Below are 24,147 nucleotides of genomic sequence, written 5' to 3' on the forward strand. Positions count from 1 at the left end.
TATATGACGTGGCAGCATCTGAATCCACACCTTTTATCATTTATTTCTTTTTGTAGAAAGTACAACATGAAATAAAGATAAATCTCTTATTCTAATTTATTACATACGCATGACTTACATAAGTTCAAGAATTTATATGAAATAAAGCCAGAAGGGAAGAACAAACCACGTTCCTCTTGCTTCTAGTCAAAGTTTTTCTCAAAAGCACTGAGTTGTGTAACCAAAACGAACATCTTTTTCACTTTAATTTCAACCTTGCCACTCCGCTCCTCACGCTCCCACCACGACTGAAAAGGGTATGCTTTTTTACACTTCAAGTTAAAGATTTCAACCATCCAAAAAGATTCTTACATCGCTATTTATTGTTTTTTTTTTGGCAAATCTAATTTTTTAAGAGTAAATACTTTTTGTTATGATGTCCATTTTAATTTTTTAGAAAAAAATAACAATTTATAATTCCTTTAAAATTTAAAATAAATTTAATTAGTTAAAATTGTGATTCTTTTAAAATTAAAAAAAAAACCTATATTAATTCCTAAAATAATTAACATGAATCTAATTTAAATTTCAGATTATATTTTGTTTTTTCTTTTCTTTTCAAAGATTAAACTGGACCGTGATATTTGTGGAGAATCAAAAGATACTTTACTTTTTTTAATTATTATTGTACTATAAGGATCCTATTTTTCACTACTAATCAACATCCTTGAGAGTGTGCAATCATTGAATGTTACTCCGGTTCCCTATGTTTCCTTTTTTTTGTTTTGTTCCATGAATCATGGCAAATGTTTCTTCTACATTATAGGTTCATCATAACACAGGTTTCACTTGCTCCATTATGTTTAAATTTTTTGTGCTTGTTGTAACTCGAGGTTGAGGGGTTCAACTTATAGTGAGAGTCTAGAAGCTTCGCTTCCATTACCTTAACTTTTGATGAAGTGGGTTCGCTTCATTTTTTTGTTTGTTTGTTTGGTTTAGTACCTTTTGACCACTTTGTTTGCAATCGTTGGTCGTTGTTTCCTATGAGTCAGTTAATTTAGACTTTGGTAATATGAAAAATAAAAAAAAAAATATAAAAATAAAAGTACAGATCTGTAGCAGTGATCAGCGATCACTTCCTTTAATTTTTTTTTTCCCGTGTCTTTTGTTTGGTACAAATACAAGGTTTTCTACTTTAGCATACTAGCTGGCTGTGCTGTGGTTCATGTTCTCAAAAGGAAAAAAAAAAATGATTGTTTCTAACGGAGAAGAGCAGATTCTGTTGCCTTCAGAAAATGCAAGTGAGGCTTCAAAGTCACCCTCATTGGATTTGAACCCAGATTCCGTTGATGGGTCCCCACCGGTTTTCACAGTTTACACTGACGTGGGTGTTGTGCCGGAGCACGAAAAGGACGAGCTTCAGCACTTGATATCCAATTCAGAAAGTATAAATCAATAAAGTCACAATTTTTTTTTTTTTGGCTTACGGTTTTAAATCTCTGAAAAAAATGTTACTAATTCTTTTTTTTTTTTTTTTGTGTGTATAGGAGAAGTTGAGCAGCTGAGGCTTAAGCAGAGGATTTTGGATGAAAAGCGGAGAGAAGCATTGAGTAAGATATTGGACATCAAAGGTATTAAAAGTGTATATTCTAAAGAACATTTATTTAATTGGAGGTTTATATTGATATGCATTGGAAATTTGTTAATATGGTTGAAGAATTGCATTTTGATATCCAGGGAGTATTCGAGTATTTTGTAGAATTCGACCGATTCTGTTGGTGGAGAAGAGAAGAATTTCTGAACCTGTTTCAGCTGGATCAGAGAGAATTCGGGTTAAGTTGGGAGGAACAAGGAAAGATTTTGAGTTTGATAAGGTTTTTCCTCAAGAAGCAAGCCAAGGCTAGTATTAAAAGCTTTAGTGTGTTACCCAACTTAGTTTATCGATTATAGTTCTAAGTTTTACTAAAGAGGGGTGGGTATATTCCCATGTTTGATCATCTGCAGAAAGTGTTTTTGTTGAGGTTGAGCCAATTCTAAGATCTGCAATGGATGGGCACAATGTGTGTGTTTTTGCTTATGGTCAAACAGGCACAGGCAAGACGTTCACCATGGTTAGTCACATTTGTGTTGCTATTTGTGTTTATGTGTTAAATACTCTTAGTATGTGGTAGCATCACTGATGTATGATGGCATGTAATCATTCTTTGTAGGATGGTACAAACGAGCAACTTGGAATTATTCCCCGTGCTCTTGAAGAGCTTTTTCATCAAGCCTCTATGGATAATTCATCTTCTTTTACCTTTTCGATGAGCATGTTGGAAGTTTACATGGGCAATCTCAGGGATCTGCTAGCTCAAAGACCGTCTGGGAGAGCATGTGAACCTATGACTAAGTGGTAAACCTTTATTCTTTTGTCACTCTAAAATTTCAAAGTTTGATTGAATTCCTTAAGAGTAATCTGTCTGAATCTCTGGCTCACTAACCCCATTTACAGCAATCTCAACATCCAAACAGATCCAAAGGGTTTGATTGAAATTGAGGGTCTCTCAGAAGTGCAAATTTCTGATTATGCTAAAGCCAAATGGTGGTACAACAAGGGCAGAAGGTTCAGATCCACCTCGTTGACTAATGTCAACGAGGCTTCAAGCAGATCACACTGGTGGGTTATAGGTCTAATTAGATACTCCAAACTATTTCCATGTGTTTCTTAGCTTGATAGTTACGTTATCTGTTTAGCTTCATATATCTAGCTTGACGAGGATAAGCATATCGCGACGTGGGGATGCATTGGATTCCAAAAGCGAAATAAGCAAATTGTGGATGGTTGATCTTGGAGGCAGTGAACGGTTGCTAAAAACTGGAGCTAAAGGACTAACACTTGATGAGGGTCGAGCCATTAATCTTTCTCTCTCAGCTTTAGCTGATGTCATTGCAGCTTTGAAGCGGAAGAGGTGTCATGTGCCTTACAGGCAAGTACTCTGATGGTGTTGATTTCTCATGTTTAATTATGTTTTTGTATCCTTTAGATGTGGTATGTGCTTGAAAAAGCTAAAAACTACAGAGATGATTCCTTTTTACTGTTGCTAGTTTTTTTTATGTCATCCCAATTATTGTTTCTTTCTAGACAATCAAAGTATCGTATAACTAATGATTTTATGCTACTTTGCTTGCTGCAGAAATAGCAAGCTGACTCAAATACTGAAAGATTCTCTCGGTATGATACTACTATCTTCTCTAAATTGCATACACTACCTACTTTGTGCACAACATACTGTGGAATCTTCTATTACAAGATTACAAACTCACAGAAATTGAAATAATTTACACGTTTTAATGTTTGACTTATTGAGACTAGAGTAAGAACAGTGAGGCATGATAAGATTCTTTTTTTTATTTTATTTTTTTGAAAAATATAAAATGTCTAATTTTCATAATCAAATACTGAAGGTGATGGCTCAAAGGTCTTAATGCTCGTCCATATAAGCCCTTCCGAAGAAGATGTTTGTGAGACAATTTGTTCTTTGAACTTTGCAAAGAGGGCGAGAGCAATAGAGTCAAATAAAGAATTACCAATGGTAAATTTACTGAAATCTTTCCTAAAGCAAGTCCTTCAGCGGAAACTGTTTGAAGATTGCTAACTGCATGCATGTACTGTAGGAGTTGAAGAAGCAAAGGGAGAAGAAGATTATGGAGCTTGAAGAAGACATTAAAGAAGCTAAAAAACAAAGTCAGAATTTAAAGGATCAAATTCAGAAGGTTGAGTTAAAGTTAAGTGAGAATAAAAAGCTCTTCTCTACCACATATATTCCTCTGGAAAGTGATGACATGACAAACTCTATTAGTCCCAAAGATGATGTCAAAGAGGTAATTGAAACCCCTAAAGCATCTTCGAAGCCTGTTAGAAGAAATTCCTCCAATTCAGTGCCTCGATTCATGAATCCAACTGTTGCTAGTCGCCAAAGGCAAAGTATTGCAGAACGAGAAATTGTTGGGAGATCAAAAAGTTTAAGATCAGTGGTCACTAGAAATTCAATCCAGTTTTCATGTTCCCAATCATTAAGTTATTCAGATCTCCGCGTTAAAGCAATGCTGCGAAGTTCACATGGAAAATCTCGGCATGCTGAGACAAATACTGTTCTCACAGAAAGGCCTAAATGCAATGAATTGGAATCAAAAGTCATAACTCCTCGGAGCAAGATGGTTACATCATCAGATCCAATCTTGAGAGTTACATTGTGTCGTCATAGAAGAAGGATGTCTGATCTGATCTAAGGGTAAAAAAAAAAAAAACATCTTAGTTGTAGATTTTTTAATGATGTGAAGTGGTTGCATGTTTAATTCCTTTCAGTTTATATTTTGTCTATAACAAATTGTAACGAGTGGTATGTTAATAGGTGTGTTGTCTTGGGCTGTTGGTGGTGGTTGGGATCTGTTAATTGTTTAACATGAGCGTTCTTTGTTTTTGAGCTTGTTGGGTCCTATTAGTCATATACCTATTTGGGGTGACTAACTTTTACTGAAGTTTGTCATGACCTTTATATGAATACAATTGTTATTTAACTTTGACTATGGAGTATGGATAAAAAAAATGGAGGGGACTACGGAAAAGTGTGTTTGAGAAGAGATTTTAAGAGTGATGTGGTGTGAGATGGAGGAAACATCAACCTCCAATTCCAATTTCTTTTCACTTTTTGTTTTTGTTTTTTACTCCTTTTTGAATGTTTCTCTTTCAAGGGTGTATTGTGTCAATAATATAAGAGTAAACATCCTTTTTGGTCCCTGACAATATCTACGAAATCCTTTTTAGTCCCTGACAATAAAAAAGGATCAAATTGGTCCTTAAAAGTATGAAAAAGGGTCACGTTAGTGACAGAGGAGTTGACATAAGGACTAATGTGGTCCTTTTTTCATAATTTTAGAGATCAATTTGGTCCTTTTTTATTGCCAGAGATTAAAAAAGATTTCGTAAATATTGACAGAGACCAAAAAGGGTGTTTACTCATAATATGATTGTAATATATGTCATCAAGCGCAGAATTTCCTAATACTCATGGTCGATCCGCAATTTACATGAATGTAGTAGACGACAGTAGCTTGCTTTATTTATAAACCCGTACTAGTCTTGCCTTAGAGATGTATTCTGAGAAATTAATTGAACATCGAAGAAGCAATTGAAACAATTGACAATATGTAGATAGGTTGGATGGTTAAAACCAGAAGAACAAGAATTCGCTTATGCTCACACTCTGTTTCATTAAGAGAGCACAAGCAACCTTGTACCTCACTAGTAATAGTTTAACAAAATGCTTTCTCTTGACCTTTACAATATGAATACTTCCTTTCAACATTCTGGTTTGTGTCAATGGAAAAGGACTGCCAATAGATTACAAGCTCATGGGTTTTCGACAGATAGAGCTTCTCTTATCCATAGAGATATGGGAATAGAAGCCTCTGCAAAACTCGAGCTACACTCACCATGAAACCATGTAAGTGCCACATCGTCCAGTGATACATGTGGAAGACTGATGGCAGTGTTTAAATACAAATAGACTAGCACCAAGGAAACATACTTACCTGGACGGGGTCAATGGATGATCAAGAAGGTCCATGGCCTAGGTTGGTGACTTCCATTGCACCTAGGAGGGGTGCCCACCTAAGGTCTCCTCATTGTAGGAGAGCCTACGTCATAATTTGTGATAGTAGGGGCCTGCGTTCGCGCGGCCCCTTTCTAAGTCTTAACTCAAATCTTATGTAAATGTAAGAAGAATTTGCCTTTGGTTTGGATGTTCTTTTCTCTGATCGTTAAATAAGATTATAACTGCTAAGCCATGCGACATTTTTAAGTTTAAGAAGAAGAAGATGGTATTCAAGTTTAGGGCCATACAAATGATTGTGGAAGGCAAAGGAAGCACTTGAAATTTTCTGATGATAATATCAATAATGCATTAAACGTAGAAAAATAAAATAAAATTAAACGAAGAAAATTTGGTTTCATTTTTTTGAATGGAGAAAATTTGAACGAAGAAATATCCAGCAAAATCACATGCCATGGTTTTAATTTTTCTGTCTTTTGTTATGCATTTAACATGAAATATGGTTTAGGGAGAAGTAAAGTTTCGAACTTCCAACCTTTCCAATTTAGTTAAGAAATTGGCACCCAACCATCCTCGTTATCTAATATCCATGTTGGGCTTTGCCTTGAGCTTTTTGTTTCCATTTTTATTTTTATTTTTTTTGTCTAGTTTCTGCCTCTATAGAAGTCTCTTGTTATATAAGTTTAAATAATCTGTGTTGATTTTATTTTATTTTGTTATGTCTTTTTGTTTGTTTGTGTTACCAATTTTTTTTTTTAAAAAAGTTAGGAAATGGAGGTAAAAAAATATATGATATTATCACGTGAGAAAATTACAATCATACAAAAAAAAGTAATCAAACGGTGAAGATTTTACAAGAACCTATTTCAACTTGCACACTGAAGAACAGCCTTTTGTCTTGTTCTTTTGGAGGCTATATGTTGTTTTAAATTGTATTATTACCTTCGTGGGTTTTAAATTATGATCCAAATTATTAGTGTCTGTTCATAGCTGAGTTTGGCACAAAAGCCTGTGAAAATTTTCTCTGCTATTATATGAAGTCATAACATATGCATGGACAATTGTAATAGGGTCTAGAACCACATCAAATATGTTTTGGTCTGTCTGGCTTATTTCATGTTATGTAAGTATATGCACAATAGACATCTGCCTTTAAATGATCTCTGATGTTTACGTGTAGGATTTGTACTCAACAAAATACATTTCTGTCATATTTATGTTGCTTGTATTCCTTTTGTATTAGGAGGAGCTAATTACTGAGGTCAATGAAGAGACAATGGATGGATTGACACAGAAGCTTGCTTCCCTCTATGCTTAGTTCAAGCCTGATTCATATTGATCTAACTTCCATGCCCTCGAAATACCTTCTCTTTTACCTTGTCTGGTCCCTGTTATTCTCCGTTAAAATCATTGTTTTCTCTGTAGAAGCTTCGGTTGCTGGGTTTCATTACCACTTTCAACAATATGTGCCAAAGTGTATAAGCTTTCAGAAAGGCTTGCATCCTTGCTGTATCAGAAATTATAGTTTTTGTACTAAAAAAGATGGAGGTGTTGGAACATGTGAACATTAGTAATCATACAACAATTTATTTATTTACCATTCATGTGATCTTCTTGAAATGTTGTCATTCTAAATCTTGTATTGACTTGTTTGGCTTTTCATCAATTCTTACTTAGAAATGGAAGTCATGGTAATTTTTTACTTTAAATACCCTCTTATGATGCAGCAGCAGCAGAAGCTGATATCAAAATTATTTATTTATCACTACCCTTAATACTAAAGGATTTCCCTGGTTTTGTGGTAGTTACGTTCTTTTGTTGCTGTTAAGGTCGGTGAAAAATGTTGGAATATTCGGGGACCGATAGAAAGGATGCATCTCAAGGAGAAACATTAAGCATGGCTACTTCCAATCTTGCCAACGTATATCCTTCCTCTAGAAATATTATTAAAAGTTTTCTGTTAAAAACTTTTAAATATTATCATGAAAGAAATTAAAAAGATGATTTCATTTCTTCATGACGTAACCCCGAGTCGAAAATGCTAACAGCATGCCTTTTTTGTAGCGTACATGTTTCGTCACCAGATAAAACCTTAAACATACAAACTGCTAGACCAAATTCTAGATTTTCCGGTAACACGTACATTTAGAAAAATATAAGGATGATGTACAGTAATTTACACATATTACCGAGTTTTGGTTCCTCGGCAAGCTATTAACACAATACAAAATGGCTCTGCAGTTGTTTGGCTGCAGCAGCAATTAATACATTCCTCGACACGAAAACTTGCCGTAACAAGCTTTGATGTAATTTTTTTCCCTTTTTATTGTGCTCATGCTCCATTTGATATCTTCATATGCACAAAAGTAAACTTTGCCGAAAGCCTAGTTATTCACACTTGAGGAAATGAAGACTTTTCATGGGGTAGAATTTACAGATATCTCCTGGGGCAGAGGTGAAGCTACCGGGTCTTGATGAGATGGGCTAACTAAACGCTGCAGGGACTTCAGAGCCACTGTGAGTTGTGCAAACGAGGGACGCAAATTTGGATCCCTGACACAAAAAAAGGGGGAAAAAAATAAAGGAGAGAGGAAGCAGAAAAAAGGTCACCAATTGGGAATAAAGCTTAACTCCGCAATATCCGGAAATCATTTAAGTAATGAAATGTAGAAGAAAAAAGGAATAAACCAAACTTTTAAGTTGAACATGCTTACTGTTGCCAACATCCACATATTATTCTTGAAACTAAAGGATCAACTTCCTTAGGAATATCAAGTCGACGGTTTTGGAAACCTACGGCACCAACAACTTGCATAGGATTCATTCCACTCCATGGCAATCTTTGAGTGGCAAGCTCCCATAGGATGACTCCAAAACTATAAACATCACACCTGTAAATTTGAAATGATAATTAACGGAAGATTCATTCGCTGGAATCAGCTGCTTTTGCAAGCAAAGTAGAAACTAACATATTTGAATCTAAATATATGTTCAATTGCTAAAGTTAAGAAATTCGTGGATCACCCTTCTCAAACTGCAGTAGCCTTGTCTGCCAAGAATTAAATTTTCTCACAAAGATATGGAAAAATGAAATTTCACATTTATTATAGATTATTGTAGTCCAAACTACCATAACCAAGCTGTTAATAATTGGAGAAAAAATAATTCAGTAATAGAACACAGCAATGAAACAGGGATTCACTAGTGTTTACCATACAATTAATAAAATTGCCAATATATAGCACTTCAGGTGTGAAAAGTGCTTTACATCTAGCAAAAGTCTCTCAGAAAGGCCAGGTTAAACCTATTTTACTTGTGAGTTATGAACAGTTAAGTATTGTTTAGTTAGGAGCAGGACTGCAGCTTTGACTAGCCCAGTACCTTCCATATTTTTAGAGACCCAGTAAAGATTTAGGCACTGATTATGGACAACCATTGATTATACAAAAAAGATATAAAGTGACGATTAATCCGAAAAAAAGAAAACCTTTATCTTCATAACTCACTTCTCATTTGAGGGCTCATTGCGGAGAACTTCAGGAGCCATCCATTCCGGCTAACATGTAGATGAAAATCATGTCAGGGTTGAATATAGAAAAGGATAAGACACATGTTGCATGGGCCTAAACAAATGAACTCCAAAATAACATAATTTTCCCAAATTCTCACCGTTCCAGCAGTTGACTTGGATGACAAAAATGTGTTGTGCTTCAAGCGTGACAACCCAAAATCACAAACCTGTAGAAAGAGCGGCTTACTTTTTACTAGCTTAGCCAAGAAGATCAAATAAAAAAAATCCTCATAGTTCATAAGTTGATGCATCCATTGTTCAAGAAATATGTCCAAAAAATAAAAAACCCCCAACCACAGGAAAATAACCTTCACGTAAATTTGCCATGTCATTACAACTGTCCAAAACCCAAGAAAACATTACCAAAACTGAACAACCCAACTCAAACTGATGGACTGGTTTCGTTTTCAGCCTTGGGTTGGTTTGGAGCCCATATGTCAGCTTACGTTTGATAGACCACCATTAAAAAGATTGTACGGTAGGAAAAAGGGAAGGACTTCAGGGGATCCAAATTGAAAAATGCTAATGTGACTGGTTTCGTTTTCAGCCTTGGGTTGGTTTGGAGCCCATATGTCAGCTTACGTTTGATAGACCACCATTAAAAAGATTGTACGGTAGGAAAAAGGGAAGGACTTCAGGGGATCCAAATTGAAAAATGCTAATGTGTACCGGCATGGAGTACATGAGTTTGCTAAGAATATTCTAAAAGCTGCTGGGGAAGAATATATGAGAAGGCAAGGGGGTAGTGAGAAGGCATTGAAGAAATTGTTTAGTTTTGGGTATTTGTGAGGAAGCTGACCTCTCTAAGTGTCAGCATTGTATTTTTCCTGTTTCCGTTCATTTCTTGTTCCTTTATATTCAGTGTAATTCACAGTAATTCATACTGTTTTATCAAATACAATTACGTGAGATTCTGGTTCTTGCATTTGCTGTCAATTACTTCTATTATTTCTTCCCTATTTCATCTCTGGTACCCATCAAAGTTGGTTTAAGCTAGTAAAATTTAAAAACTAGTGTCAACCAAATCAACCTGTCTTTTTCTGTTTCATATTAAACTTTATCATTTCCACAAGACATAATAATAATGATAATAATACATAGTGATGAATTCTTGGCCCATCTCTTACAAGCAGTCATATGCAACCTCTTTCAATCTGTTGTCCTAATACTGACATGCTTTAGGTTTTCCAGTTGAACTTGTATTCAGAATCTTTTTGCTATACTCTACTATATATATATATATATATATATATATATATATATATATATATATATATTGTTTTGTTCCTCTTTAATTATGCAATAATTTATAATCAATAATATCAAAACAAGCTTGATAAATATGTACTATTATAAACAACCAACAATGTCAACATCAACTTTATTCCAAACTAGAGTTGGGGTCAATAGTCCATGAACCCATATATAATCAAGATCAGATTGAGGAAAAATAAATGATAATTAAGAATAGATAATATGCATACATACCCTAAAACCAATATGCATACAAACATACATACATACATACATAAATATGCATATATGTATAAAAGAAGGTTTTATTGGAATTAAATCTGAAAGGATAATATTGATATTTCATTTTATTTTTATTTAAAAAGAAAGACCCGTAAAAAAGGTCCAAATTGATAAACAAAAAAAACCCAACCCAACCAAAATTCATTGTTTGGATTGGTCATAGTTTGTGACGTTAATTTGGTTAGAGTAGAAAATTCATCACTATGGGTGCTAGTTAGGCTTCAACACCAACCAACCGAACCCATATATTCCCCTACATGCCAAATACAATGCATATATTTATTCAGGTAACCTAGCAGACCTCACTAAACTAACAAATGTATACATTTATGTGCAAAGAAATAATTCAGGAGCTGGTATAAATGAGAAAATGACAAACAAGGCATATGGCCAACTCGAGTTTTCAATCATATACCTTAACGTTCCAGTTCTTATCAACTAAAAGATTTGGGGACTTCAGATCTCGGTGAACAATTGTAGGCGTGCTGGTGTGTAAGCAATTCATGCCCCTAGCCTGTAAGTAGGAGTGTTTTAAAATTTAAATTTCATTTATGTAAATAATGGTTGAAAGGGAAGAAAGGTAATTATTTCATACCACATCCAGAGCCATTTTTATTCTTCGCTTCTCATCAATCTGAGAATTAGGGCGATGAAGAATTTTGTACAAGCTTCCTCTGTAAAATGTTACACAAATAACACCGGTGTGACATTTAATTATGAAAAGAGTAACATGCAACAGAGCTAAAGTTGCAAAGACCAATATGGATGATAAGCAGTTACCTTGATTTTGTTAAATAAATAATGATTAGAAGTGAAATAGATATCTACCTTGGAAGAAACTCTGAAATAATTGAGAGATGGGGAGGACGAGTAACAGCTCCCATAAAAAGAACAACATTGGGATGTCGCAGCCTACGCATTATCCGTACCTTGCAGCAAAAGGATGAAAAACAGATTAATTTTGGTCTTTAAGATGGTGGACCCTTGACCATGTAACCACAGCCCTTCATTTTATTTTATTTTTTCACTTCCCACACATCAACCACTCTCTGTCAAGCTAATTTATTCCTTCCCTAACCGGCATTTCCACCCAGATCTTCCGAGTAGTTTTATATTAAATATAGCAAAATGATTTTCTTGAAGTTCAAAATTTTGTACTTATTCTTTTATGCAGATAAGAAGAATAATAGTTGTTGTATGCAAAAAACCTAAATGAGTGCTTACTTCTCTTTTGAATTCAGACAAGGCAGCGCCTGAAAAATCCTGATCCAAAAATTTCTTCACCGCAACCTCCTGATATTTCAACAGCAGATCACAATCAGAAAAATGAGAGACTAGAACTCCTTACCATCTGGGTAAAATATTTTGATATTAAGAAACCGAGAGAAAAGATTTTGAGAATTTACTAGCCTAGTAAGAGATTATCAGTTTTTTCACCTTTTTAACCCCTTCTTTCCTTTTCTTCACACTTCAATGGAACTTAACAATAGTATAAAAAATAAATTCCCCAACCTCTTTAACTAGCAGAGTTAGTAACAATAAAATAAAATAATTATAGGCCCATAATAAGGGCAGATCATCCTATAATATAGGAGGACTACTAACGGATAGTGAACCAATAAAAGGGACTTCAAGGCATTCAACAAGCCAAAGCTTCAGTCTCAAGTTTTTCAGATTTTACATAAGTTAAATTGAGTCATTAACAACCATGCATATATAGCAATGCCATCATTTTCATTAAATTAGTCATTGATAACACTATACGAGAAGACATTTTACATGGAAAAACAATCCAAACATAGTTATACTTATGTATTAATTTTTGTAACACATTGATAGTATGAACAATCTCATGTCACCCCACTTGACAAAGAGCCACTAGACATATGTAAAATGTGAAAGTTCATGAACAAGAGGTCTCCGAATAATCTGAACTGATCAGATGTTTGCTTTTATTATTATTATTATTATTAGTGTTTTAATTTGCATTTGAATCATGCAGAAGAAAATACAGAATCGCAACCACTCAAAATAAGACAACATAAACATTTTCAAGTTCATTCTACAACAATAATCTTCCCCGCAAGTGTGTAAAGGAATTATAGTACTCACTGTGCCATTCCAGTCAGCATGGTATACCTCGCCGTACGAACCTATTTGAAAGAAAGTATGAACATAAAAAATTGATACTCAAGAAACGTGTATAGAGATGCAAAACTTCAATACACCATGAGCCTCCCTAACAGCCATTGAACATCCTTTTGAATCCTTGCGGATGAAATATCACGTAAAAATAGGAAAATTTGAGATGATAGACAAGCTCACAACAACCTTGGGACCGTGCTGGCACAAATACAAAAAATAATAATAAAACTAAAAAGTAATTAAATCATTAAAAAATAGAGTAGAAATTATGTTAAATCTAGTCTGTGGTGAACTCCACTCAATGAAGTAGTAAACCAGAGCCGCATCAACTTCCCAGTAAATATTAATGACATTACAAGAAGAAAATAAAGAAAAAATAATGCACATTACCTAGACCAATTCTTTCACCAATAACCAGATCCTCCCATGGAATCTCACATTCACCAACATCTACATCGTCCAATACTTGATCAACCCTGTTTGTAATGGAATCAATTGACAAGCTAGGACTTCCTAGATCTTTTGATTTCAAATTGCTTCCCATGAATGGGTCATGCATTCCCTTCCTCCGATCATGATGTCTAATTTCAGTGTTTTCATGTTCTTTAACTGCCTCAACTGTGACATTTTGAGAATTTTCCAAATCACCCCTGTTAAAATTGGCATTGAGATCCTCAATCTGGTTCAGTTCACCTACACCAAATGGTGACACTGAACCAGTAACTTGCGTCAAAGTTTGACCATTTATATCATTATTTGTATTTGAATTGTATGATAATTTGGAACTATTCAGATCAATATTTTCAGACTTGGAAGAACTATTGGAAACTAATAAAGGAGGGTTATATTCATTAGGATTATGATTATTTTTCCTAGGAACTTCATTATAAGCGTGACGATTCTTCCACATCAATGGTACTGCAGGTCGTCCAGAAACAGTATTGTTTCTTGTACTCTGAAGCTCAGGAGGTTTATTTTCGATAGGTTTGTTAAGCACAGAGGGCTTCCCAGTTCCTTTTATCTGGAATGGGTTAAGATCTGCAAAGAGGCTCTGCGAGTCGTTTGGGCTGTTCTGAGCATACGGTACAACATTGACATTCAATCTTGTCCCATCACCAACTGCATTCATCCCAAGAGTCCCTTTATATAGAGAAGTACCAGATAAGAGTGGCAAATTTTCCGGTTGGTTAGGAATCCCTCTATTAGGCATTTTAGAAGGACCAACACTAGTGTCTCTGCTCAAACCTAAGTTTGAAGGCAAGTAGTCCGACTTCTCAAAACATGACTTTTCATTCAAGGGTGGCGAATCACCTTTTATCACAGAATTTTGACTACTACCTTCACCATGAGATGGTGGGATAGGTCTTGAGTAAGGAAATCCAGTTTCCTTAGTGGAAGGTAAACTTGACAAAATCTTGGGATTGTAAGACTTCAAGGCACTATCCTTTGTATTTAAAATATCAGCTGGGATAAGTGTTCCAGGAGCAGCCATGAGATCAACCAAAAACTCCCTGAAAGCAGAATCGGAGATATCAGTACCACAAACCTGAACAGAGACCCAAATTTTCTGGGCACACTTACGGAGACTTTCAATGATTGTATCAACCATTGGCAAAACATAAAAGAAGATAAACTACAGCAACATATAGACATGCACAAGACATGCACAGGTGCACACAAATTATTAAGTTAACAACAAATACATGAAAAATACAAGGATAATAAAAGCCTTAACCTTTCATCCTCCAGCTTTATAATGTTGACAGCATCATCCTCGACACCAGTGTAATGACTACCTTTTACCAGTCTACAAGGCATTTTAATGTTGTCAGCTAATACCTACACCAAGAAAAACAAAAATTGTATTGCACGGCCAGCAAATTGATAAGAATTTTTTTTCAAAAATCTTGATAAAATTCATACTGAACCTTAATATAATAATCTAAAATGCACACAAAAATTGTTTAATTAAACTAGAGATATGTAAGACTGGACTCTAATTATAGAAAAATCATAAACCCAAAGGTCAGAAAGTTGTAACTTGTAACAGCATTAGAAGAAGTATTGATGAGCAGAGTCAGCCAAAGTTTTGATGACTTATTAATTGGGCAGCACTTTCTCATTTCCAGTTAAGCATACTTATATCCTGAAAATTTAATTCTAAATTCAAGCCCAGGCTAGATTAGCGGGGAATGTATACCCTAAATAATTATAAAAAGAAAACTATGTGATTCATTTTTATTCATTCATTAATAATTTCTTTTAAAAAATGTTTTAATTTAATAGTTATCGCACATATCATGTTCACTAAATTTTTTTCAATGTAATTTGGTCTGCCTCCTTTTTGTGCAGATTATGACTAGACTAACGTAACATAAAATTATATTATGGCCTTCAAGACATTAATCACCAACAAAAATCATAACGCTTACCTTGAAAAGCAAAGCACGATGCCTAGAGAGCCCAACATTTAAGGACCCAAGTGGCAATACACTTGTGTGAAGAGATGTCCTTAACTCTGTACTTGTTTCCGTCCATCTTGCCAATATAATATTAGCATCATTGACAGGACCACCCATCTTCTTTGTGACAAGTTCAGCGAGCCTTTGTACCAAAATACCAATCTCAGAAACAGGGCAGTCTAATGCAATACAATATGCAATTTGCACCAGCTCTTCCAAAGCAGGATCAATTCTTTGATTAACTATGACCACTTCAAAGCTAGAACCTCCGGGGTTCGCTTCAAGATCTGTAAGAGATGGCATCTTTCCTTGCATTGCTGAATCGCTATAAAGCCCATATACATCATAAAAACCATCCACTACTTTCTCCTCATAGTCAAGCACATTGTATTCCTGTCAGAGAAATAGAAACAGAAGATGCAAGACAATCAAAACACGAACCGTTCAATAAATGAGCATTAAATGGAAGGTGAAAAAAGCATCAATGGAGATAAAACAAGTGGCTAGCATTCCATGTTGACCAAATACAATTTATTTTATTTCTATTTTGGTGCTCAACCAATAAATACAAATGAAAGAGTACTACACGTCACTTTGTACAAATAACCATGGCATTTGAAAGACTGTAACAGAGTTTACCCAACATCACGCGATGGAGTATTTAAAAAATATGTATATGAATGGAATAATTACTTCATATAAAGAAGCATTAAAGCATAAAGACATATTGATACAATCTCCTTAAAAATGATATGCCGTCGAAAACTAATGCAGCTTGCAACAATAATATCCACACAAAAAGTCAATAATGGACACAACCGCTGTAAAACAACCAACTGCTGATTATGGCAGACAATTCATCTTATTACACAGTGAAAATGTAAATTGTTTTAACAAATGCTTGCTAATGAACCAGTTTAGTAAGAACTTCAATCACCACCTTTAATGGCAAGCACACAAATAAACACCCGATGATTTTAAAAGTACTGATCCACATTTTAATTTGTAAGAATGTAAAGCACTTCCAAAACAAGCATCTAAATCTTCAACGTAGTTTGACCTGGTTTTTCCCAATCAATCAATCCAGACTCCAGAGAATAAACAGATATATACTCACATGAGTTTTAAGATCTAACCGAGCATAAAAGCTTCAGCTAAAGGGAAATAAATCAAAATTCGGATTCTTTCAGAGTTTTATCTTCTTTCCGCAGGAACCAAAATGTACCATACTGACCAAAAACAGGTTTCATTCACAATTCACCCAAATTGCCAGCCCTAGCTGCATATAAAGCCTTGAATCTAAGCTCCAATACATAATCGAATTTACTACAAGATCAGATTAAAAGAAGCTAAAAAAAGGAAAAATAAGGAAGATCTAGAATAAAAATAACTCAACATAAACTCCTATAATTCACAGCTCTATCTCAATTAACAACGACGAAACACTGACATTACCAAAAGTGTATTTCAACAGTTGACCGAGCTTACCCAGTACTGCCTAGACAGCGCCTCCGCCATATCATCTTTGTTCCTTTTCGAATCAATTCGATGACCTCCCAAGCTCAGCATCGTCGCAGCATGGATCTGATCCTTCTCAGGATCATCACGGAAGTCCGAATTGGAAGCACTGATGGCTAGGGCTAGCTGAACCTGAAACTCCTCCTCCGAATAGAAAAAGTCTTGCCGGTTGACCAGCGCAGCGGCGCCGCCGGGGGCGACGGCTGCAGTGGACGGTGACGAATAAGAAGGACTTGTCGGAGAGGCACCGGAACTTTGAACTTGATCAGGGGCGCAAGACGGCGACGGTACATGTGGCGACGGCGCGGGTACAGGTGGCGCAATTTCATTGGATCGATGAGGATCGTGGTTGCTGCTCCCTATGTGAAGCTTCTTGAAGATGTTCTTCATCCTCTCTCTTTTATCTGTTTGCTTTTCCTTTTTCACACTCTCACTCATCCAAACAAAATTGGAGGCACTTTCTAATTCTAATAAGAATCTAATTCAGTTCAGTGATTCGTTTTCAGTTTTCTTTTCTTCTCCAAAATTTGTTTGCCCCTTTTCTATGTTTTATGAGGGTCAAGGGACTAGAGAGGAAGCTGATAGGACTTGGAGGGAAAGCTTAAGGGAGTAGAACAAGTGTTAGCCTGAAAATGGGTGCAGAGTCTTGCTAAATTACGAAAATGACATGCGCACTTGGATCCGCTACCATCACACATCACATAACGCGCCAATTGGATGGTGATATGGGAACCGAACCAACAGTCTCTTGAATAGAGTCTACGTGGAGTTCATCATCTTTCTTTTTCTTGCTTAGTGGAAGAAAATATTTTAACCTCAATTTTTATTTTATTTTATAAAAATAAAAATTAAATATATAACCTAATACAAATTACTCAAGTTGCTAGACCAAATTCAGTGTCTTTTTAACCTCTATTTTTTAAGAGATAGGATATTGTTATCACCAATTAGTATTACTATCAATATCACTACCAATTTATTTCACCATTAAATCAAATATATTGATCAAACAGTTATATTTATTTTCACCTTTGTATGTTTATAATTTCTCATATTTAATGTGAAAATTAAATATGAGAAATTATAACCATACAAAGATGAAAATAAATAAATATAAAGTATTAAATATAGAGAGAAGAAAAAATATTTTTAGAAAATTAAATCAAAACTGCTGGATCTACATAATTGATCTAAAGGTGAAACAAATTAGTAGTGACTAGTAATAATGATTGACAGTAACAATATCCTGTCTTATTTTTTAATGGGCAAATAAATAAAAAAATCAAAAGAAAATATCCAAATAAGAAAATTTTCCATCAAATAAAAAGTATCTTACTTCAAGTGGATTTAAGATTTTTCTTATAACCCATATCCTTGAATGGACATTTTCGTTAATATTATTGGTTGAAAAATGAATAAAGATTGAATCTTACTTAATTTTTTCTTTGACTAATAATTGTATCATTTATATTGATAAAAATTTCAAAGATTTAACAATTTTTTTATTATTACTATATTCATTTTTTTTTCTTTCTAACTTCTATTCAAGACCATCAATGTTTTTCTTAACCTTGAAATATAATGCTGTATCTTTCCTATTGCTTTAGTCATATTTATTAGAATATTTAATGACATGTTTAACAAAATTATGTTTACATTTGATCTAAAATATCAAACTATTAATAGATATTAGTGGAAAATTTTATTTTTCTATTACAACAAATCATTCTATACCCCACACTTCTTATGCAATAATCCCACTTTTATAAGTTTATTGGATCTAGTTGTCTTCCTTTCTTTATCTTTTTTTTCTTCTTTGACTAGACTTTTCTATGTACGCTTTTGTGAGCTTTCCACACTTGAGAGGCAAACATCAAAATGCATCTTATCGCTTGACAAAACAAAAAATATTGTTAGTCATTAAAGGGGTTTTTTTAACCTTAAAATAGAAAAGTAAACATAAACCAAGAGTAGTTAAAAATATTTTAAAAATAAACTAAAGTATTTTTTGTGAATTAAAAAATTTAAGGTAATATGTTAAATTCAGACATACTTGATAAATCACAACTAATTCCTAAGCATGTGAATTTTATTTTGTTTCGATTATTTTTCTTAATAAGTTAAATGGCCAAACACATAATATATAATGTTAATATAAAAACATTGTTATTTTTTTTTCTCTCCTTAGAATATCATTGAAAAAAAAAAAGAAATCCAAAAGAATAGTAAAAAAATAAAGACCATGGAATAGAATAGTAATAATTGTTAGGTATACAAAAAAAAAATTCACAAAAAATACCATATTCAGTCTCATTAATACTAAACATGTTTAGTATTAGTTTATAAAATCTAACAACTTTTTATAGAAACTTTTTTTAATTGATAAATTAATTTATGGGAAATATTACTCTCCTTTTACATGAGGTAACTTATCTCATTTTCTCTCACTTCGATTTTCGCATCCCACTTTTTTCTTCTTTTTCTTTTTTCTTGTAATAGTGAGACCCACCCATTTTCTCTCTACCACATAAGATAACTATCTTATGTGGAAGAAGATTAATAAAATCCTTAATTTATAATAATTATCATGTGGGGAAGACATGATACCAATAAAGGACTTTTAAAGTTCATGATAAAAAAAAAACTTTTAAAGTTCCTTACTTACATCTAGGAAGTTAAAGTGAATTATGTAAAGAATTAATTTAACCCAAAATTTTAAGGTATCAGGTGAAAAAAAATTTAACTGTTTATATTATTTTCTAACACACCCTTCACACAATAGTTCTTTGGCTTTGAAGCGTGGATATTACACAGACCCAATTTTTGGTTTACTTTGTGCTTATTTAATTCCACTTGAAAGTGGGGAACAATCGAACTCGTGATCTTATGGTCATTGAAGCTCTGATATCATGTAAAAAATCAATTCAACCTAAAACCTTACGAGACGACCAAAATGCGACACTATTCACAAAAAATTACCTGAATGTCACGGTTGGAATTTTTTTTTCCAAAATGCCACATTTGTTCATTTGGTAAATGCCTAATAAGACAATAACAGATGTGTCAAAATGATGGGTAATTTTGTCATTTTGGTTTAGATTCTCATTAATATTTTACCACCAACTAAACATAACATCAGCAAAATTAACCCAATTTTTTGGATAAAATTTTGGCCTACTAAACTCGGGAAAAAGTATTTCCCTGTAGAAAAAAATATTTCTTGTATCAAACACCCTTTAAAGAAAAGAAAGATGAGGAGAAATAAGATAAATAATTTCTAATGTTTTCCCCGTACACTCTTGGAGATACAATGTGCTTTACAGGATAGGAGATATTTAATGAATAATTTCTAATTCCTAATATTTTCCGTCGTGATTGTCATAAGTGATATTCTCATTTGGTTTTTGCTTTTGGTTTTTGGATAATTCTGTTATTTTCTTATTCTCGTGGTTGTAGTTTTCATGGTGGTTATGCTTGGTAGTTAAGCTTCAGTACGTGTTTGTCTACCAAAAAAAAATAAAAAAATTCAGTGTGTTTGATATGATAATTTTAATAATTGATTTAATTTATAAATTTTTGTTTGAAAGCTTGAAAAACTAGAATCGATTTTTTACTTGTAATTCTATACAAATATAAATATACTCAAAATAGATTTTATTTTTTTTTGTTTAAATTATAGATTTGTTTAAATTGATATATTTTTCTCATTTAACCTATTTTATGTAAAGGTAAATTAAATTATTAGGTAGATGGTTAAATGGTTTTGTTTATAAGTTAGCTAATTGTTCTTCTTATAAAGCTAAACTTTGGGGAATCCTTCGTGGTCTAGAATTGGCTTGGAAGGAAGGATTTCGTAATATTGAATTGGAAAGTGATTCGTTAAGTGCAATCACTTTGCTATCCAGCTCTGGTATAGCAGTCTGTGAGAGTCAACTTGTCTCTCGTATACGGACGTGGATCAAAAAAGATTGGAACATCAAGCTGCGTCATATTTACAGAGAAGGCAACATGTGCGCGGACTGGTTGGCCAATTTCATTTTAGATAAAGGGAAGCTGTAGATTCTTTGGTTTTTAGGGTGCCTCCTAGTGGCATTTCTCTTTTACTTTTAGCTGATATTTCTTCTGTTGGTAGGCCTCGTGCCTCTTTTGTCTCTTAGTTTTGGGTGTTTTTTGGGCCTAGGCCCTTTATTGTACCAAAAAAGAAGAAGTAAATTATTACTTTTACAAAAAAAAAGAGAGAAAAATATTAAGAGAAAATAGATGCGATTCATCTTTAACATGTTTAAAAGAAAAAATGTTTATCTTTTTAAATAACACAACTTATATTCTTTCACTTCACACCTTTATTTTTTTTTGTCAACTCTCTCTTCCTTTATCTATCTCTTTCTCTCTCTTAAAATAATACAACTTTACCTCCTTTAAAATGATACACACAGATTTCTGTCCAGAAAGTTATAGAATCGCCGGTAGGCCATTACCAACCTCCCACCGTAGTGATTGATTAAGCTTATTCCAGAGCCTACATACGTTTGTCTACAACCTAGAATCACCGGACACCGGCCCTTTGCTGAAAATTTGATTGCCTGTCTTTTCCCACAGTATTCGACCTTGAGGACCCTAACTCAAACTGCTCTAGCATGTTTGTTTGGCCTTTTAAAAAATTTAGTTTTTATATTTTATTTATGGGTTTAATAAGAGTTATGTTGTAGGAAAAGTGATTGTGTTATGTTATAGAGATTCGTTTTGCGTGCCAGAGTTTTTTTTTTTTTTTTTGGTTTCAAAAATTGTGGGTCCCACAAAATGTTGTGTGTGTAGGAAAATTGTTGTGGTCATGTTAAATTATAGATACAAAACCCTTTATTTATTTTAAAAATGTTTTTTACAAAAATTAAACTTATTTAATTTTTGTAAAAAAATTAATTTTTGAAAAAAATATTTAACTTTTGATTTCTACTTTTTTATAAGTTAAAACGTTTAACTTTCAAAAAAGTAAATTTTTATTTTTTTTTATTATTTATGCTTTTTTAAAGCAGACATCGAAATAAATTTATAATGTGAAGTTTTTTATTTTTTTCTTAAAAAAAAAAAAAGTAGCTTTTTATGCTCGGTATGAATTTGCCAAGCGATCTTCCCCTGTAATGCATCATTCATGATATGGAGATGCTTCACTCCCAGCCCTCATTGGTCTCTAGGTACGTAATTGTTTGCCAATTTATTAAATGAACTCTCATGTGATCATCTTTAATGCTCCATAGGCTCTTTGAAGTTTGTATTGAGTGAAAAGAGATAAGAAAATTTTGAAAATGATAAATTTTATTCTTTCCAAAAAGTTTGTTAGTGAAAAAATTTAGGCATTTACTTTATGGAAAAATGTTTATCCTTTTAAATAACATAACTTATATCATTTCACTCTCATAAAGAGGTGAGATCCACACATTTATTTATTTTTTGTCAATTCTCTCTCCTCCTTTATCTATATCTTTTTCTCTCTTAAAATGACACAATTTTACATTCTTTAAAATGACACACACTTTTCCTTTTACTTTTAGATGTTCACATAATATCTATCCTTCATAATTTCTTAAAGGAATGAGTTATTCTACCTATATTTTCATAATTTCTTAAAGAAATGAGTTATTCTACCTATATTTTTTTGATCTATCGTTGCTTTCCATTCTCCAACATCTATCGTTGCTTTCCATTCTCCAACATCATTAAATGATGTTGAAAAGTGGTAGGCAGAAAAAATAAATAGTTTGAATAACTTATCCCTTTCTTAAATGAATTATTTTCTAATACTTAATTTATAAAATATTTAAAGACGTGGTTAAGATTTAACTACCAAAAAAAAAAAGACGTTGTTAAGATTTCATTTTTAATTTAGGATATTCTTGACATTTTCTATAATAAGTACAGTTTTTGCACTAAGGAATCAAGTGAAAAACTTGCAGCAAATATATTTACATAAGATACAAAGCCGGATCCTGAAATTAAAAAAAAAAAATTCAAGATACGGAACCGGATCCTAGTGGAAGTAAGTGTTGTTGCAAATTTTCTGATCTGCAGCAACAGGAGAGCTATTAAAGCCATATTATATACACTATAATCATAGAAAGTGAGAGTAATGGGGTGTATTGGATTGGAATTTGAAAGGATTTTAATGGATTATTTTTGAAAAAAAAATTCATTGGTATTCAATTACGATTTTAAAGCATTGAAAAAAAGAATATGTGATATTCGATTAGAATTTTAAAAGATTATTTTAAAGTCCGTCCAAATTCGTTGGTATTCAATCACAATCTCACCCTAACTCCTAGGATTTCTCTATTGCATTGTCTTCTTCTTCCTTTGGTGGGTCGACCTGTTCGAAACCGAGTTCCGCCATGGGAGCCTCGTCAAAACTAAAAAATAATAGATTTTTGAGTGATTTTAATCACAAGATAACCCAGAAACAACAACCCAACAAGGTTTTAATCTAATTCATCTCAAACAACAGATCTTGAAGCAATTTTTGAAAGTTTAAAAAACAAATATTCAAGCTATTGTTCATGATTTTTCTTGGTACGAAAACATGTTATTTTTGTATTAATAACAACATAAAATAGTGGGAAAATAACAGAGAAACACAAACCCTCAAACCAATTTTCATTTTATATGAATGAAACACGATCGATTTAAAGAAAGATTGAAACTTTCGTAACATGAACCCTATGTTTCATAATAATACATTCATGAACAAAATTCCTTCTCTATAAGAAACGATTTCAAATAATTTTTGTGTCAATTGATCACTAAAATCTTATTTTTCAAAACCCCCCAAAGCAATTTAAGATTTCAATGTATCGATTGGAAATAATTTAAGAATTTTTTTAAATTTTCATATAATAAAACCCAACAATTCAAATTCAAAATTTTCTTGGAATAATCAATGAAAACATGCATATGATATATGATTAAAAAACTCTCATCACGTAGAACAAAAACTCCAAAATTTACAAGACCAATTGTTAAAAATTCCAAACGAAAAATTATCACAATTTTTACAAATTGAAAAAATTATATTATATTTTTTTTTATTAATATCATTGCATTTCTTTGTTAACTTTTTTTATTGACTCTTGAAATTTTGAATATTTGTTAAAAATTTATAAGGTTTTTTAATATCTTATAAATTCATATTGTCCATTCAAATCTTATAAATTCAATTAAAATCCTTTAAAATTCAATATTATGAAATCTTAGATTGTAAAAAAAGTCTTTTAAAAAAATCTTTAAAATCTCTCTAATTCTGAATAATCTTTTAATATCTATAAAAGATTTTTTATCTAAAAAAAAATCTTTT

The 24,147-nt window shown here is 33.0% G+C and overlaps 2 protein-coding genes and 1 non-coding gene across 4 annotated transcripts; 2 read left to right on the plus strand and 1 right to left on the minus strand.

Annotated features, from left to right (window-relative positions):
• Positions 1-748: 748 nt before the first annotated feature.
• On the plus strand, positions 749-4,468 carry LOC133294711 (kinesin-like protein KIN-14U). 2 transcript variants are annotated; one of them, XM_061493455.1, is made up of 10 exons: positions 749-1,424; positions 1,527-1,610; positions 1,717-1,878; positions 1,984-2,090; positions 2,190-2,374; positions 2,474-2,638; positions 2,730-2,948; positions 3,156-3,193; positions 3,427-3,554; positions 3,637-4,468. In XM_061493455.1, exons 1-10 carry the CDS (start codon positions 1,205-1,207, stop codon positions 4,249-4,251), a joined length of 1,923 nt encoding a protein of 640 aa, XP_061349439.1. In that variant the 5' UTR covers positions 749-1,204; the 3' UTR covers positions 4,252-4,468. The 2 variants fall into 2 exon arrangements, with proteins under 2 accessions (XP_061349439.1, XP_061349441.1); XM_061493457.1 differs by having other exon boundaries at positions 3,640-4,468.
• Positions 4,469-5,545: 1,077 nt separating this feature from the next.
• On the plus strand, positions 5,546-5,707 carry LOC133294780 (U1 spliceosomal RNA). The gene has a single exon (XR_009749248.1). It is a non-coding gene; the product is annotated as a U1 spliceosomal RNA (small nuclear RNA).
• Positions 5,708-7,612: 1,905 nt separating this feature from the next.
• On the minus strand, positions 7,613-17,387 carry LOC133294710 (serine/threonine-protein kinase EDR1-like). The gene is made up of 13 exons (XM_061493454.1): positions 16,776-17,387; positions 15,258-15,680; positions 14,561-14,664; positions 13,216-14,336; positions 12,793-12,833; positions 11,905-11,973; positions 11,509-11,609; positions 11,276-11,354; positions 11,096-11,194; positions 9,243-9,311; positions 9,080-9,129; positions 8,288-8,464; positions 7,613-8,126 (listed from the first exon to the last, which is right to left on the minus strand). The coding sequence occupies exons 1-13, from the start codon at positions 17,241-17,243 to the stop codon at positions 7,991-7,993; spliced, it is 2,937 nt and encodes a 978-aa protein (XP_061349438.1). The 5' UTR covers positions 17,244-17,387; the 3' UTR covers positions 7,613-7,990.
• Between the last annotated feature and the right edge of the window lie 6,760 nt (positions 17,388-24,147).

The sequence above is a fragment of the Gastrolobium bilobum genome, unplaced genomic scaffold (genome assembly GCF_033153095.1).
Source record: "Gastrolobium bilobum isolate Gb01-03AN ecotype WA unplaced genomic scaffold, APGP_CSIRO_Gbil_v1 utg3268, whole genome shotgun sequence".
NCBI classification, from domain to species: domain Eukaryota; kingdom Viridiplantae; phylum Streptophyta; class Magnoliopsida; order Fabales; family Fabaceae; genus Gastrolobium; species Gastrolobium bilobum.